Below are 17119 nucleotides of genomic sequence, written 5' to 3'. Positions count from 1 at the left end.
TATAGTGGATACAACTGTGGAATATGAAGACGACATTAAAGCCCTCTCATGTGAATTTGACAGTAGCATATCTCTCTTGCACATTTTTACGATCAAATACTCCTAATACATACGTATTCTTCTGCTAATTACAGATTTCGCAAAAAAGATTAATTTTTTTCTTTATCACCTCTATTTAATCGTTCTTGTGCAAAAAGAATGAAATATTAACCCCATCAGGGGTAAGGAGAAGAAAAGAAAAATTTAAAATAGAAAAAAGCAGGAAATTATTATATGTATGAAAAGATAATTTTTTAGTAAAGATTAAAGACTTTTTCTCGAAAAAAGGACTTCTTGAAAACTCGTTCCAAACTATTATTTTCAAGCCTTTAAATCTATGCAATCTGATATCATAAACCTTTGATGTTTTAACCTAAGAATTCTTCTAAATAAAAGCTTACGATTAGGTTGCAAAGATTTATAATGATTATGAAATTGAGTCCAGTGATTAGTTTCTTATCTCATGTAATCTTCAAGCTATTTAAAGTTTTGTAAAATTATTAATAAAACCATAAAGATATATCGATAAAAGATCATTTTAACCCACAACCCTGGCCCCAACTTTTAAAAGTTTTTGTTTGTTGTATATTTTATTATATGTATGATTTGTAAATTAGGTTTATTTTCATTTGTTTATAAATGAGTTTCTATCAAAGAATTAATTCCTGTTTTGTTTTCAGGTTCGGGTTCAGTTTGAAGTTGTACTCCAGCTCCTAGGTTAGAATTAGGATAGATTGAGAATTCTCCGGTTGTATCAAAAGGCTTATTAAGAACAGATGATTTTAAACTATCTAGTTGATCTCCAATTTGAGTTCTTGGTTCAGTTTTAATGAGATCATCCTTTTCTCTTAAACTATTGGAATTGTATTTGTTAAATCTTTAATTAAAAAATTTACTAATAATGCTAATTAAGGTCATCAAGATCATCATAAACATTATACAGGGTGTCCCACTAAGCATGAAAATTACTTCAGTAGAGAAAGAATGTCGTCTTCTTGTAATTTATTGCGGCATACAAATACTATTTTCCTTGGGTTTTTGTAGTTTTCTCCCAGCTTAGAGAAATCTGGGTTTTCGTTTAAACCTTCAGTAATATCTTGTGGGCGTAAAGGGGTTGAGTACTGTGGAGAAGGTTCTGCTTCTCTAGGATATTGTTGAAGAGTGTTCAGAGGATGTATTGGAGAGGACGTTAAAGCTCCGTGAGTAGGATAGAGATAAACCGGAGAATAAGTCCCAGGAACAAAACCTGGATGAAAGTTTTGAAACTCCGGAGACGGCGGATAATAGGGAAGTGGAAATTCTGACGGATGAATAGAATGCAAATAATTACTATTCAAACCTCCTACTCTAGAAGGACCCTGAGGAATATATCTTAATGACTCCGGAGAATCCGTTTCTCTAATAGGTATTGGATACGCATAAGATTGACTTATTAAGGAAGAAGCTACGGATAGGTTGGATCTTGGAGAGTTATCTCCTATAAACGGTATAGGAGAATCGTTAGATCTCTTAGAAACCGAGGAACCGTTAATATTTATAGGAACTGGAAATCTGTTAATTCTTGCAAAGTTTGGAGAACTGGTAGATCTTGTAGGAGCAAGAGAACCGTTTTTGGTTTGTGTTCCAGATTGAGCATTTAAATCTCGATTTTCTCCATTTTTAAGTAATTCTGAATTCTTTAAGCCTATACAATTTTTGCTTGGGAATAATTTTCAAAAAATTAAAGCTTTAAAGCCACCAAACATAATACTGAATATATCTTCATGAATTGCCAAGCAAAAGTTTCCTTTGTATAATAATAGAGGGCTCTGTGTGTCCAACTTTACCAGCCTAACATACTTATCCTCTCCTGAAATATAATATTGATAAGTTTCTCAAATATCTATTAGAGAAGGAATTAATGTTTATTGTCACAATGTCACAAACTCTTCAAGATGGTAAGTTGGAGAACAAAGTGTACTTGTTGGAAATTGGACAAAAGCTGTATACCGGGGCCTCCCCCTCCCCTCCTCCTCATCCCTATCCCCCCTTTCCCCCCTCCCTCCTCATCCCTACCTTCTCAAGTATTTGATTAAAGTTAAACGGACTATTAATAATTTTCAGCGACATTTTGGGAAATGTTTGCCATCACGGTATCCTTAAACGATATCCTGGTTTTCTTAAAGAAATGGGGGAAAAATTCGTCGATTTCCTTGTTCGTTTGTTGTTGCAGAAATCCTTGAGTTGTCTGAAAATTTTATTAAGGTATTTTGGTCGTTTTTATATCAAATTCCTAGGAGTGGAAGAGTGAATGTGGTGCTCACTTACACTTTAATAATTTTTAATTTATTGGTAAATATTATAAAAAGGGACTAGAAGTTGCCACATCTCTATAGTTGTGCCCTAGCTTTTTTTTCAGGGGGGACGTCCCCCCAATTTTCCAGGAATGGGGATGTCTCCTTGCTCATTAGCTACACGGTTACCCACAATTAAGGTGAGACTGCAAAAGACGAAAAATATGACGATTCCAGGTTTAGATTAAATCTTCTGCTTTGAATCTGATCTTCAAATGGCTTATTTAATTATTAACCGAAGAGAGAAAGAAGTTTATAGTTGCAGTTATTTAATAAATGGAGTTCCTTTAATGAACCTACCCTGAGTAGTTATAGCTAGAAGATTACTCTCTTCCGTAATCTTGTCCTCTGGTTTTAGACCACTTGGAGAAAATACGACCTTCTCCTCTTGGATCTTATAGCTCCCGGAGGTACCAGAATTCAGAGAATTCCTGTAACACACACTATTTGTACTTTACTTTATGAACAGTATTCAAGATAAAAATCTCATCAGAAAAATAAAAAACATTCGATAGTCAAAGAGAGTTCAAAATATATTTTAACAAATTGTATTAAATTTTATTTAACATATTTTGTCCATATTTTGAAATAATTTTGACCTCTTAATACTTAATCCTAAATAAGTATAGTTAAGTATATGGAATTTCAAGCTTATTTTCAATAATTCTCTTAGTTTCAAATTACTGAACCAAACCGTAGAAATCATACCAAATGTATTTAAGCTCTAAACCAATTTTAGGTCAGGAACAAAACTAGAAAAAGCTTCATTTCCTAATTGTAAAGGTTGCCGCTGATACGACAATTTACTTGAAGCCTTGAAGCTTAAAGCTTGAATGACAACGTTAATAGAAGGTCGTCTTACTTCACAACAAAATAAAATTTACTATTTGCTCCATGCTCTGGGGGCCTTTCTCTGTCTGGGGGCCTTCTATTCAGTTGTAGTTAAAATATGGAAAGCATTAAAAAGCCCGAAATGATTTTAAAACCGGTAAATTTAAGACGACCTTTATCTAATTTGCTAAACTGAAACCAACCTTACTAATAGAACCACAAGGATAAGAAGAGCCAGGAAAAGAACTAGTCCGAGAACTATAAACCCTGCAGAGGTTTCTAAAGCTTCAACATAGGAAAAGGTATTCACCCTTAAATCCTATTTCAGATAGAACAAATTTAAATCTAAAGAAAAGAAATCTTCGTTTAAAGGGAGTGACCGGCTATGTAAGGTAGTTGAACCATGAGTATGCAATGTTGTGGAAAGCTTCTTTCGGATTCATTTGAGACATATGAAACTTTTTAAAGATCTGTAAATCATGAGTTTGAGCACAAATTCGACGTTCAAAACTCCTACTTTGTGGGTGAATACGTTTTCAGAATTAGTTTTTTAAAATTATTAAATAACGACGACATAACTTGTAAAAAAAGTTCTACAATAAACTACAGACGTCATGTACAGGAACATGTTGAGAAAATAAAAATTAATCTTATCATCGAAAATAAGTAATCTTGTTCAATTATTAGTTTCTATTTTCACATTATTCTAGTTTCTCATTAGTCAAAAAGATTTTCGCAGATTTTTTAGAATTATGATTGAAAAGACGACATTTGAAGAATTTGAAGAAATCTGCGATTAAATTCAAAGAAGATAAGAAATTCAATATAATAATGAAAACGAAATTATAGATTTTAGCATTAATTTTTTGACAAATTTCTATTGAGAAATATGTTCCTAACCATCTAATTAGATTACTGTGTAATTTTTACTTTATTTTTCGTTGTCGTTATTTCATGATTAAAAAAACTAATCCTGAAAACGTATCCACCCCAAAGTATAACTTTTGAACATCGAATTTGCGCTCAAACTCAGGATTTACAGATCTTTAAAAAGTTTAATGTCTCGAATGAATCCGAAAAAAGTTTTCCACAACACTGCATACTCAGTTCAACTACCTTACATAGCCGGTTACTCCCTTTAATATATAAACCAGACAATCAAGTTGTTTTGAAATTTGAAAGTGTCGTTTTTAGATCCGGTTTTCAAACATTCAAGGGGTTTATCTTGTAAAAGTCTCCACAAGAATTTGAGATGCTTATCCTTTTTCAAAATTATATTCTTGATAAGTTTGTTTTAATTACATTTTTCAAAATGTTTACGTTGGCGAAAAATATTGAAAAAAAATTACTGTTGGTTTTTACAAACCGTTATATTTGATTTCTATGGAAATATTAAAATACAACAATTGTGAACTTCTACCCTTTCCTTATCTTCATATAATTTATTAATATCTTTCATTTAGAATAAAATATTTTTACCTTTATAACTGCAGTTTCTGCACTTTCGAAGACGACTTTCCCTGTCCAAGGATTAGTTTGTCGAAGAAGACATCTGAAATTATAAATTTAAAGCAAATCCATACTTTCTCAACCATGTTAAGGAAACCTAACCAACATAAAGGTTTCCTACAAATATTATTTTACCTATATATTTGCTTTGTATGTTTGTTTGTTTGTTGGTTGGTTTTTGCTTGTACCCAATAAACGGCTGAACTGATCAGGCTCAAATTCTTAGTGTTAACCCACACCAGGAAAGGCCGAGGCCAGTCGTGATTTTTAAAAATTGTTTCAAAATAATTAGAAATTGTCTGCGAAATCATTTTCTTCCCTGGATCAGTAAAAACTATTGTGTTCAGGTGATTTCATGGGGTTTTGGGGTACTGAGCCCCTTCCTCCCTTCTTGAAAGAAAAACACTTAAGCACCCCATGGACATATTCCTGTATACGCCCCTGGCTGCAAATTTGTGAAGACTTTTTATATTAGTAGCATACCTTGTGGAAATTATTATTCTAAAATTGAACATGCATGAATATGCTAAAATTTAAGAATACCTGACAATATCTCCGGGTAAAAATTGTGTTTGGTTCAGTTTACTTTCAATAATTGTATTTTCCGCTGGTAGAAAAGTATTTGGATACTCAGAATCAACCTGAAATACAATAACAATAATAGAATAATAATAATAATAATACAAATAGAAGATATGAAAGTAACCTAGAGTACCTGGATTGAGTTAACGAACCAAATAATCTCCGGAGTAATAGTTCCTTCTCCGTGTGCTTGACAGACTAGGAAGATGTCTCCGGAAACCTGCTCCGAATGAAGCTTCACATTAAACGGAGAAATGACCTGAAATTTAGAAAAGTTTAATTTCTATTCTTCCCCAAAGAGATTCTGCAAGGGAAAATGTCCAACCCCAGCAAAACAAAAATCTGTCAAACCAATTTTAAGAAATTAGCAACAATATAAAAAGTTAAAAGTTTATCTATGAATATAAAAAGAGAAAATTTCTAAGTAGAAAGACTGCATCTTATTTTTCCCAGTTGATATTATTCTAGGTATAATACTACCCCACTTGTAATGTGGATATCAAGTACATCTATATTAATGATGGTTTGAAGAGGAAACTGAAGACCCTGAGCCTCCTCCTTGAGACTGCAGATCCATGAACCTGCGTCCTGTTCCTGGATACCGTAGATCTTGATCCTGCACACGAACCCGTCACTCTTCTGAACCAGTCAGAAACAAACAGTTTTTATAAATAAAAAGTAAGAGGAGAAAACATTGACAAACTCCGGAAATAATTACAAAGAAAAGAACGAACTCCTAAAACTTGAAAGTACCAAACTTTTTATTCAAGGTTAGGTTGGGCGTTTTGAGACGCCACAGACTACAAGCTATCCGATCATAACTATCAGCTAAATAACGATAGGATTCTTAGCGCTGCAGCTAGAGTAGGATAAGGGACCGAATATACAAGAGCTAGGTTACCATCATAGATAAACAGTATACCATGCACGGGTAGAAAATCAGGATTATGTCTTTCATAACATTGTACTTTCAGAGTCCAAAACTTAAGATAGGGTATCGTTATGAAAACCAGTTTTAAAACCCGGCTTTCACTAATGGGGTTCGGCAGTTTTGTGAATATCAATATTTTTGTAATGAAATATCATTTTTTTCTTCAGTTTATAGTGTTTCTTTATTTCGAATCTCTTAAATCAAAATATATACAAATGTTAAGACCCCAAAAAGGAAACTCGGGAGTTTCGTTCAACGATATTCTTTAAAACTTCGGGCTCTGGAGTTTCATCATAGCGCCGACTAGTCCGTCCAATGAAATGTTTACATGAAAAATCTGTCAGAACCAAAGTTCATCCGAAATCTTAAGCGTTAAATAAGCCTGGATATTCCATAGCTTTCTGTAAAGGACGTATAATTATTATATTATAAAGATTTATTCACACATATATAAATGGTGTAGTTTTAAATTTGTATTAAATTTTTTTTAATATACAGTTTTACAAAAGAAAAAAGAAAAATATGCAAAATTATGCACAAATAGACGACATTGATCATTACTCATTACATAACATATTTATCATTTCAGTTATTATGTAATCATCGAATCCTTCAACATATAAATTATTCATTCTTGTATTTAAAAGTTCTTGTAAAACCGGAACTTTACATTCATGTTCCAATGGGACATCAAAATATTTCATTTGTTTCTTAACTAACATTTAACTGAGATCAGAAAGATTTACAAAACAATCATTTACAATGGTAAAGAAAGGAATTGAGTCTTTGTAACAAACTCTGATTTTCTAATACATTATATTTTTTCCACCTGATTGTGTAAACCTTTGATATTTCAAACTCATCTAACAGAATTCATAGTTTGAAATATCTAAGGTCTACGGCATTGGATTACAAAGATATAAGATGCAAAGCTTAGAACTTGCTTCAATAGTCTCATAGAAAGACACACATCTACTAGCTAACATAGTTTTTTACATGTAAATATTGTGAATCACTTTCAATCAAGTACCCAAATAAAAATCAATTTGTCTCTTCCCAATTCTCACCAAAATTATAAAAAACATCGAAAACGTTAAATTTTTTATTACTTTTTATGTTTCACCAAATGAATGGCAATGTTTGTGTTCCTTTTGGTTCAGCCGTCTCAGATACCTGTAGGGCTGTAGGGTTAGAAATATATTTATCGAGTATATGCATTCGACTGTTGTCTAAGAATAGATTATATTGGTTTCTGAAATGTGTCCGATCAGCAAATATTGTTTGATTCTGAACCTGAAATTGAACACGAGGATCAGCAACACAATACACAGATTCTAAATAAAATAAAATAAAGAGACTGTTCAGGGTTCAAATGTTCATTTAGAGATTGTTCACGTGCAATAACATTGAACAATTTTGCAGATATTGTGTTTTTATTTAAAAATAAATTTTACTAGGAAAAGATATGAAGGGAAAGTTTATAATTCTGACCGGCCATAAAACAACTCTAAGCTCGGTCATCTAAGGTTTCACCAAAAATTTGAGTTAATCAGTTCAGCCGTTTATTGGATACCAACAGACAATGCATAGATATAAATTACAGTGGTAGGCGATTATATCAATATAATTCGGTTTCAATTCTGATTTAATTAAGCTGTTAAACAGCATGGATACACATAAACAATGAAGTCAATAGAAGTTCTCAATTAATAAAGATTCTCTTTAATTACTTGTAAACTTGTAATTCGAAAAAAGCTTGTTAAAAATAAAACTTAAATAAAAAAGTCGTCTTCATTATATTGATATAATCACCTAACACTGTATATATGAATACTTTGATTTTTCTTCTAGATTTTAAATCATTAATTATAATGTCTGTCTTCATGAACAAAAATAACAAAGATATTCTGTAAAAGATGCATTGATAGAATGTGTTATCTTACGTCACGATTTGTACGGATATTTATGAAATAAATAATTTATATAAAAGAAATTGAGTAAGGTCAACTTGAATTTCTTAATCTAGAAATATGCAGATAGTACAAAGAGATGAATTCTACTACTGGAAAACTTGAACTTAATCCTGGGAAGATGTTTTCTAAGAGAAAACCATTGAAAATATGAGTTTTACATGGAGATTATATTATGGAATAAACCTAGGTAGGAAATACTAAATAGGAATATTGGTTCTAGGTCTACATGGAGTAAACCTAGCAATATGAATATTTGTTCTAGTTCTACCTAGTATATAATAATCAAAGTTAATAAATACTAAAGTGGAACAGACTGAGGCAACGACGACAGGTTGGGCCATAAGGCTTTATTTGGTTTGGAAATAATTGCATGAAAAGATTTCTTTTGGGAAGTAAAGACTAAGAAAAATAGACCCATGTAAATGTCGTCTTCAGCAAGAACTTCAAAATTTTCATAATCAAATATGCAAATACTATATAGTCGCTTAATAAATTCATTGATTTTGCCTGGCAGGCTTGCACTTCTAATTCTATAAGAATGTATCATTAAAACTGCTTAGTTTTGTTTTGCCCCCCCCCTAAAAAGAAAAAGAAATGTAAGCCCTTCCTGGGAAAAAAACCTGAATACGCCTCTCTTAATATCTATAAAGCTATGTCTAGTTCTCAACTACTCTTAAATCTGTCAAAATACAAAAGTGAAGACCAAGAGATATAATTTCGAAGATGTTTATTTTTCGATATCACAAATTCTGCATTCCTTGTTTTACAGATTATGCATGCAGGCATTATTGTGCTGTCTGAAATTATTTATTGTGCAGTAAAATAGCAAAAATTTACTTCTAAAATCTTAATTTACGTTAATCTATATTTGAGTTAAATACAATTTCTAAGTCTGTGTTTTTAAACAAAGGGAGTCGAGTTTCTGTTGTATACTCCGTACAGTTTGATTTATATATATATATATATTATTTTTGAATACTTGGGACATAAAATGTCGTCATCCAACTATGAGTTTGGCCCACTTGTGTATTTAATCACTTTGTATAATAATACTGGTTGTAAGTAAACCTGGAGAGGAACACTGTTTCTAAGTAAACCTGGAGAGTAATACTGTTTCTAAGTAAACCTGGAGAAGAATACTAGTTCAAAGTAAACCTGGAGAGTAATACTATTTCTAAGTACATCAGGAGACGACTACTAGTTCTAAGTATACCTGGAGAGGAATTCTGGTTTTAAGTAAACCTGGAGAGAAAAGCTAGTTCTAAGTAAACCTGGAGAAGATTACTGGTTCTAAGTAAACCTGTTGAAGAATGCAGGTTCTAAGCAAACCTCGAGAGGAATACTGGTTCTAAGTAAACCTGGAGAAGAATACTGGTTCTAAGAAAAACCTGGAGAGAAATACTGGTTCTAAGTAAACCTGGAGAGAAATACTGTTTCTAAGTAAACCTGGAGAAAAATACTGGTTCTAAGTAAACCTGGAGAGTAATACTGTTTTTAAGTAAACCTGATGAGGAATAGTGGTTCTTAAAAACCTGTAGAAGAATGCAGGTTCTAAGTTTACTGGAAAGAAATACTAGTAATGACTCGTACCTAGAGAAGAAAACTCAAAGTATATCCACATACAAAAGGATTTCTGAAGAAAGGTTCTAGCTCTAAGTTTACCTACATAGAATTTGATTTGATACCTGAGGAAGAATGCAACAAGTGACACCAATTTTTGTCCCCTGTTCGTCTCCAACTACAGAGCTCCCAACCTGAAACAAAAAGTAAATCAACATTTTAGAATTGTCCGATCCTTGATGAACTCTTTATTTAAAACTTTTCTTTTATCAAGATAAGAAGTATGTTGAGTAATCAAGAAGTTTTCCGTCCTGATTTCCTCCTTGTATCAACGTCTACCTGAAGAACTGGAGCAGGATAGCTCTCCGACAGCTCCGATCTCGTAAACCTAGAGAATAAGAATATCAAGGTCCAAATTATGACTTATCAGTGGTTTGAGGAGATACTGTATAAAATGATATATTCTTTTATTTAAAACGTTTATTCTTCATTAAGCAAAAGTTCCTGAGATACTTTTATTTTTATTATCCGAAAGTTAATTTAATTTCAAGAATCATTAATTCCAGATTAGATTTCCACACACCTTCAGCCGAGAAAACTATCCAATCTTTCTAGTCTTAAAATGAATATAAAAGAAAATATTCTGGCGGTAAACATGTTTTTGTAAACATCAAATTGTTTTTATGTACTTACATAAATAGACAAAACAAACAATAACAATGGCCTCACTTGACGGATTTTAGTTTAAGTGGTTTAGATTATCGAGGAGGGAAAGTACAGTCTGGGAGAACTTATTTTATAAATCAACAAATACAAGTTGTTGTCTCTAACAAATAACAATGGTTGATTTCAGAGCCTCAACTCTGATCAGATTTACGTTTTTGGACATCAAGAATAGTTACTTAAAATTGTCAATTTTAAGCCTTTTTTTGAGACACCCGATGTATTTATTTATCACGCAGGTCTTATCTATACATAGATTAATTTATTGAATCTGTTCTGTAAACCAGGCCCCAGAGCCCGAAATTTAAAAGAGTATCGTTGAACGGAACTCCCGAGTTTTCTTTTTGGGGTCTTAATATTTTTTATATTTTGATTTAAGAGATTCGACAAAAATGGAGAATATGAAAAAACTGAATAAATAATATTTCATAACAAAAATATTGCTAACCATAAAACTGACTAACCACACTCATGCAACCCGGGTTTCAAAACTGGTTTTCATAACGATACCCTTTCTTAAGTTTTGGGCTCAGCAGGTCTTACACTACAGTGTACACTGTTAATCAGTAAAATCAGATATGAAAATTGAAGAGAGTATCGTTGAACGAAACCACCGAGTTTCCTTTTAGAGGTCAAAACTTTTAATTTAAGAAATCAGAAAACAAAAAGAGAATGAGAAGAAACCGCATAAAATAATTTTTCTTGACAAAAATATTGGTATCTACAAAACTGCTTAACCCCATTCATGAAACTGGGTTTCCGATACCGGGTTTCATTACTACACTCCATCTTAAGTTTCGGGCTCAGGGCTTTAGCGCCATATAGATACCACCCACTCCCTTCTTCCTTCCACCATGCTTCCACCTTTAATAATTTCACTCAGTAAAACGATACTAATGGATTTGTGTAGGGCCAAACTATTAGAATCGGAACGGGTCCAAACAATGGACCTGAACACTGTACAGTGAATATGGTAAAGTTGGGCCTGGGCGATCCTTGGATCAGCAAGTGGACATGTGGGCAAATGGGCTTTAGCCGTTTTATTCAGCTATGTTCTTTTTTATGAAAACAGTCATAAAGTAATAAATCGTGAATATTCAAGTAAAGTCTTTAACGTACTTGGCCGCCGATTGAATTTAACAGTATCTCAATATACAATGTCGATGTTTAAGCGTTTATTTTGAAAATTGTAATAATATTTGCTGTATAAAGATATTTGACTGGAACCAAATATACGAAACCCTATGATTAAACAATTATTTGATGAATTTTCTTTGAATTTTATAAGCACTAAAATACCAGAGCAGAGGGTTTTTATTCCTATATTTGACTTTGTGTTATTTTGTGTAACCATGGTTTAAGACGTACTTCAGCTGGGGAAATTTACATATTGAAGTGTATACTAGGAATACCTGAGTTAGGGTTGAATTTACCATTCTAAAACTTCGTTCTCCCGATACAAATTCACTTTGAGAAGTTAGGAGAAGAATAAGAACTTGGAAAGAATTCATCCTTGCTCCGGGTCCTATACGTTGTACAGAGATACAGACTCAGAACTCAGAAAATAATTCCTTGTTTCATGAATTCAAGATCAAATTCACTCCTAACCGATAGGCCTCATTCTTAACACTAACTTTGTGAGTAGATAGATAGATAGATAGATAGATAGATAGATAGAGAGATAGATAGATAGATAGATAGATAGATAGATAGATAGATAGATAGATAGATAGATAGATAAGATAACACATTAAAGATACCGAGTACAAATAGAAATGAATGCAAGTATAGTGAGTAAGTGTGAGATAAGAATTAGCTTGAAGAAAAATGACTCTATGCCTGGTGCAGGAGGCGCCCACAACCTGTTGACACCTTGAATTTTTACTCTTAGGATTTAAAGGATTTCAGATAATGAAGTGAACTTGTCATAAAACAAATTGTGCTTCAATGAAAATTAAAAACATGAATCCGTATTTACAGTTTAATAAAGTTCTAGCTTAGATTTCAAATTAAAACCATGTATGATATGTAATGTATGCTATACAGTGTACATGTATGATATGTACTGCATGCTATACAGTGTAAAATGTACATGTATGATATGTAATGTATATACTTACAGTGTACACAGTATGCATGTTCGATATGTACTGTATACTATACAGTGTACATTTATGATATGTACTGCATGTACATGTATGATACGTACTGTATTAAGTGTTACATGTATGATATATACTGTATCAAGGAGATATTGAATAGAAGGCGGGGGCGATAGGGTTTCCGTACACTTTACTGTGAAGTTTTTGGACTGCTGAAGAAATAGGTTTTTCGTAACAACAATAACAAAGGCAGCCGATCTAATGTAAACAAACATGAGTTAGTACACTGTGAAAGTAGTATTATCTTGTTAAAAAAGATTGAAAAAGTTAAGGATTTTAGTTTTATACGAAAAGGACCTTATTACAGAGACATTTCAATCAAATTCAAGGTAATCCTGCCCCCCCCCCCTAGATGTCTGTTTATCATTTGTGTTATTGTTTACAATCTTTATTATTGTTGTTACGCAAAACCATAGTTCTTCAGCAGTCCATGAAACGTCACAGCAAAGTGTAAGGAAACCCTATCGCCCCCTCCTATTCAATATCTCCTTGTTCTGTATGAAGTGTAAATGTAAAACAAATACTGCATAGTGTACATGTATGATATGTTCTTTATACAGCGTGCATGTATGGTATGTACTGTATACACTGTACAAATATGATATGTATTGAATAAATTGTGCATGTATGATATGAACTGTAAACAGTGTGCATGTATAATATGTACTGTATACAGTGTACACTGTACATGTATTTTTTGTACTGTGTAAAATGTACATGTATGATATGTACTGTATAAATTGTACATGCATGATATGTACTGTATAAATTGTACATGCATGATATGTACTGTATATACTGTACAAGTATGAAAGGAATTGTAAGTTATAAGTTATCCCTCATTTCGTATATGGTCTTATTTCTTCTATCCGATATTTCTGCAAATAACGGTTCCAAACATACAGTAAAAACCCCGGTCATCTCTTTAAGAAGCCCATAAAGAGAATTTTAGATTTAGGTTTTATTATCTAGGGTTACCGAAATCCACCAACCCAACGAAATATTACTTGCCCATCAATATTTTGTCCGCCATTTTTTCAAAGATGCCGCGCCCCGTCTGACTTTATTGTTGCAGAGTTTAAGAGTTTTAAATAAATGTTATCTTTTCCTTCGGTAAACTAAGCTTTATATCTGTGCATTAGCTACCCTCAGGGAGCGGGGAAATTGAATTAATTGGAGAATTGTCAGGTTTAAACTTTTGGTTTTTGGTTGCATAGAGTTAGGAGATTTAAAGGAGATCTTAGATCTGTAGAAGGAGATCTTAATCAAATATGGAAACAAAACAACGTAATTCATGACTTTGCACGCCCGGCCATAATGAAAGCTGAGTTTCTAATCTAAACCTACTGATTCATTTGTTCAAATAAAGAATCATAAACTATTTTCAAGTGAGGTAATAAGTTGAAAACGTAAGCATAAATATTCATGGCAGAAGGTGTTAATCTTCCCCACATCAGGTTAAACAGACTGAATATTCAAATAAAATGGTAGAATATTCAAATTATACCAGAGGGAAAAGGTAGATAAAATGAAAAAGAACGATGATTAGAAAATGAGAAGCAAGACCAAAAAATGGGTAAAATGGAATTGAGTATTTACCACAAACTCAGATTTTCTAAGTCCTATATCTGTTAGCTGTATCTAAACCTTTTATATGTGAAACTCAGATTATTTCATCTAACAAAGACTTGTGGATTTCTTGCTACGGAGTTAAGGGAAGAAATTGTCAGAATTAAACAATTTTAAGAATCATAGAAACACGACAATGTCTTCGACATTATTGATCTAATAAAAGTTTAAAAGGTACCGTTGTGAATCGGGCATTGCCTTCTGTAAATGGTGGGACAGATAAAATTACAGTGGCAGTCTCTTTCATTATTTTTTAATTCACTCGATTTATTTATTTTACTGATCCAAGAACTAGCAGACACGGCAAAATAACTGTTTATAAGTGTAAAGGGTAGAGAACAGAATACTGGAAAAAAGGGAAAAATATATATGAAGGTAGGATTCTCTTTCCCACACCCTGAGCATCCCCCATTCCGGGGCGAAGGTTACAATCAGATAGCTGTAGGAAAACCATGAGTTTGCCCCAATTTCAAAGTGGATGTTCCCCCCCAAAAGGGAAGGGGGTAATTTTTAAAGGAGATGGAATGGGGGGGGGGTAGGTTATGATGTGTTTGATTGGCCAGGTACATAGGGAGGAAGGGGGAGGATGGGTCTCAGTGAGGTGTGGGGGGGGGGGATGAAAAATGTCCTAATCTGAAGTATGTAAAGGTTACAGATTGTATCACTAAAATAAAGAAACCTGAGAATAGTTCGGACACCATGTTTCCCTGATTCTATCTTTAAATTCGAGAAATTGGAAAAATATTCTGACATTTTCTTCCGCGAGCCTGAACACGGGGTTTTGTGTATTTTATAAAATTTTTAATGTTTCTCCCACGGAAAGATGTAAGAGCTGTTTGAAAGCCGTAGGAACTGAAAAATTTCTTGCGTGGGTCTGGGGGTTTGTCACAAACTCAAATTTTCGAATTCCTATATCTTTGCAACCTGCTGGTGTAGATCTTAACTTAGACTTTTTGATTTAACAGAATTCATAGTTTGAAATGTCTAAGGTCTGCTACATAGGGTTGCAAATATATAGGGATTAGAAAATCAAAGTTTGTGGCCAAGACTCAATTCATTTATAAATTACAGAAAAGTAAGTACCAATATTTAAATTTTACTATCTGCATATACAAATGTAAAATTGTACAGTGTATTGTACAATGAAATAAATCATAATCTTTCCAAATTTCTTATTAGTTTTTCAGTTACAACAGCCCAATAAAATTTAAAATTATCATATTTCATTAAACACGTTTATACAAAGACGACTTTCTCTTTAAGGCAAACCGGTTCCTAGATTCCAACTCTTCAAAAAATCACGGGGATTTCTGGGGAAGTAAAGAAAGCGTATCAAACCAACAAATGTTTAAGATAAGTTATATTTTGAAAATAGACAATTTAAAAATAATTTTGAAAAAAAATTGAAGATATTGTAAGACTAGTTTCAAGTCCTCCTCCATGCAAATATGTTTTGTTTAAAGGGGCGCATTTCTAAAACATATTGGAATTGTCAGAATTAAACACTTTTAAACTTTAAAAATGCAGATTATTGATCAAATAACGATTTCAAGTGTACTGCTGTGAATCGGGCATTGCCATCCAATTGTCATGAAGGGAACTTGAAATTACGCTTACTGCTGTATCTTTAAAGAATCACTAAGAATTGTATTGACTGTCCCTTTCATAACAATAAGTTATCCCCGGGACGTCTGGGAGAGCGTTAAAGATAACCAAGTGTCCAAAGTTAAGCGTTTTTGTTTTAGAAAAAGTTTTAAAAATCTTTAATCTTGAGTTGTCGTAAACCCCAAAACCAGGCTTGTATAGCACACCGCCGATACCCAATATAGTTTAATCTATTGGGATGTATCGGTTCCGTGGAGGAGGGGGGGGGGCGTCAAGATATAAATGTCTTTTTAAATGTTTTAACAGACAGAGTTCCCCAAAAGTGGAGGCCATTAAAAATAATTATTTAACCTAAAATCCTTTAACTTTATTCACAACTCTTCTGAACAGAGAATTGACAGTGGTTTCTAACAAGTGGACACGTGATCTGAACATTCATGAGATTTATTTCCAATTCCTTTGTTTGTTTTCTTACCGTTAACCAAAGGATAAGACTGTAAAGACGACCAGAAACTTTTCAAATATGACGATCCCTAGTCTTTTGTCTTAAATGGGATCTTTATTTAGCAAAGAAAGAAGTTTATAGTTGCACTGGGAATAACGAATATAAGGAAGAGCACAGTCATCCTTCGTGGGTATCCCTGTATAATATATTTGGGTGCTCTAGCTGAGGGCTTGTTAAGATAAATTAAAGGTCAAAACGGCTGAACCGAACAAACCCATACTTTTTAAATATGTCCTAGCTCACATGTCTGCAGGATGGTCGGTCAAAAATAAAAAGTGTACCTTAAAATTTTTTATTTTCTAATAATTTTGGTAACCACCATTGAAACAGAAAATTTACCAAACCTTAAATTATTTTTTTTTAGTGTTTAAAAAACTAATTATAAAGTAAAATAAAGCCAAAATTATGGCAAACCTAGTTTAATAAAATTCTATCAACTTGTGACTCTACTCGAATATTGAGTTAATTCCTTCTGATCGATACAACATGGATTATATCGTCGGGATTAAATCTTTCGACCAGAAACCGGAAATGGATGAATCTATGTCTGTGTTTCCGGTGTGCTGTGAGCAGACAGGGCTAAACTGCACCGGAACTCGTATCGCCGCAATTAGCCGGAAAATTTCTAGATATCAACATGGAACATATTGTGTACAGTAGGTTATACATGTCATTATGCATTCATTCATGCATACTGCATCTCCAATATTGGACACGGGCGCCTGTCTAGTGGGGGG

At 33.0% G+C, this 17119-nt stretch overlaps 1 protein-coding gene across 2 annotated transcripts; it reads right to left on the bottom strand.

Moving 5' to 3' along the window:
• Positions 1-593: 593 nt before the first annotated feature.
• On the bottom strand, positions 594-12457 carry LOC111708515 (uncharacterized). 2 transcript variants are annotated; one of them, XM_023481917.1, is made up of 13 exons: positions 11894-12457; positions 10098-10146; positions 9884-9952; positions 7519-7559; positions 5775-5933; positions 5428-5553; positions 5256-5353; positions 4683-4755; positions 3407-3522; positions 2673-2803; positions 1826-1888; positions 1069-1723; positions 594-892 (listed from the first exon to the last, which is right to left on the bottom strand). In XM_023481917.1, exons 1-13 carry the CDS (start codon positions 11990-11992, stop codon positions 673-675), a joined length of 1899 nt encoding a protein of 632 aa, XP_023337685.1. In that variant the 5' UTR covers positions 11993-12457; the 3' UTR covers positions 594-672. The 2 variants fall into 2 exon arrangements, with proteins under 2 accessions (XP_023337685.1, XP_023337686.1); XM_023481918.1 differs by having other exon boundaries at positions 5802-5933; positions 11894-12455.
• Positions 12458-17119: the final 4662 nt, after the last annotated feature.

Source organism: Eurytemora carolleeae, unplaced genomic scaffold, assembly GCF_000591075.1.
Source record: "Eurytemora carolleeae unplaced genomic scaffold, Eaff_2.0 scaffold859, whole genome shotgun sequence".
NCBI lineage: Eukaryota > Metazoa > Arthropoda > Copepoda > Calanoida > Temoridae > Eurytemora > Eurytemora carolleeae.
Note: the sequence above shows the minus strand (reverse complement) of the source record. Positions and strands in the feature narration are given on the sequence as shown.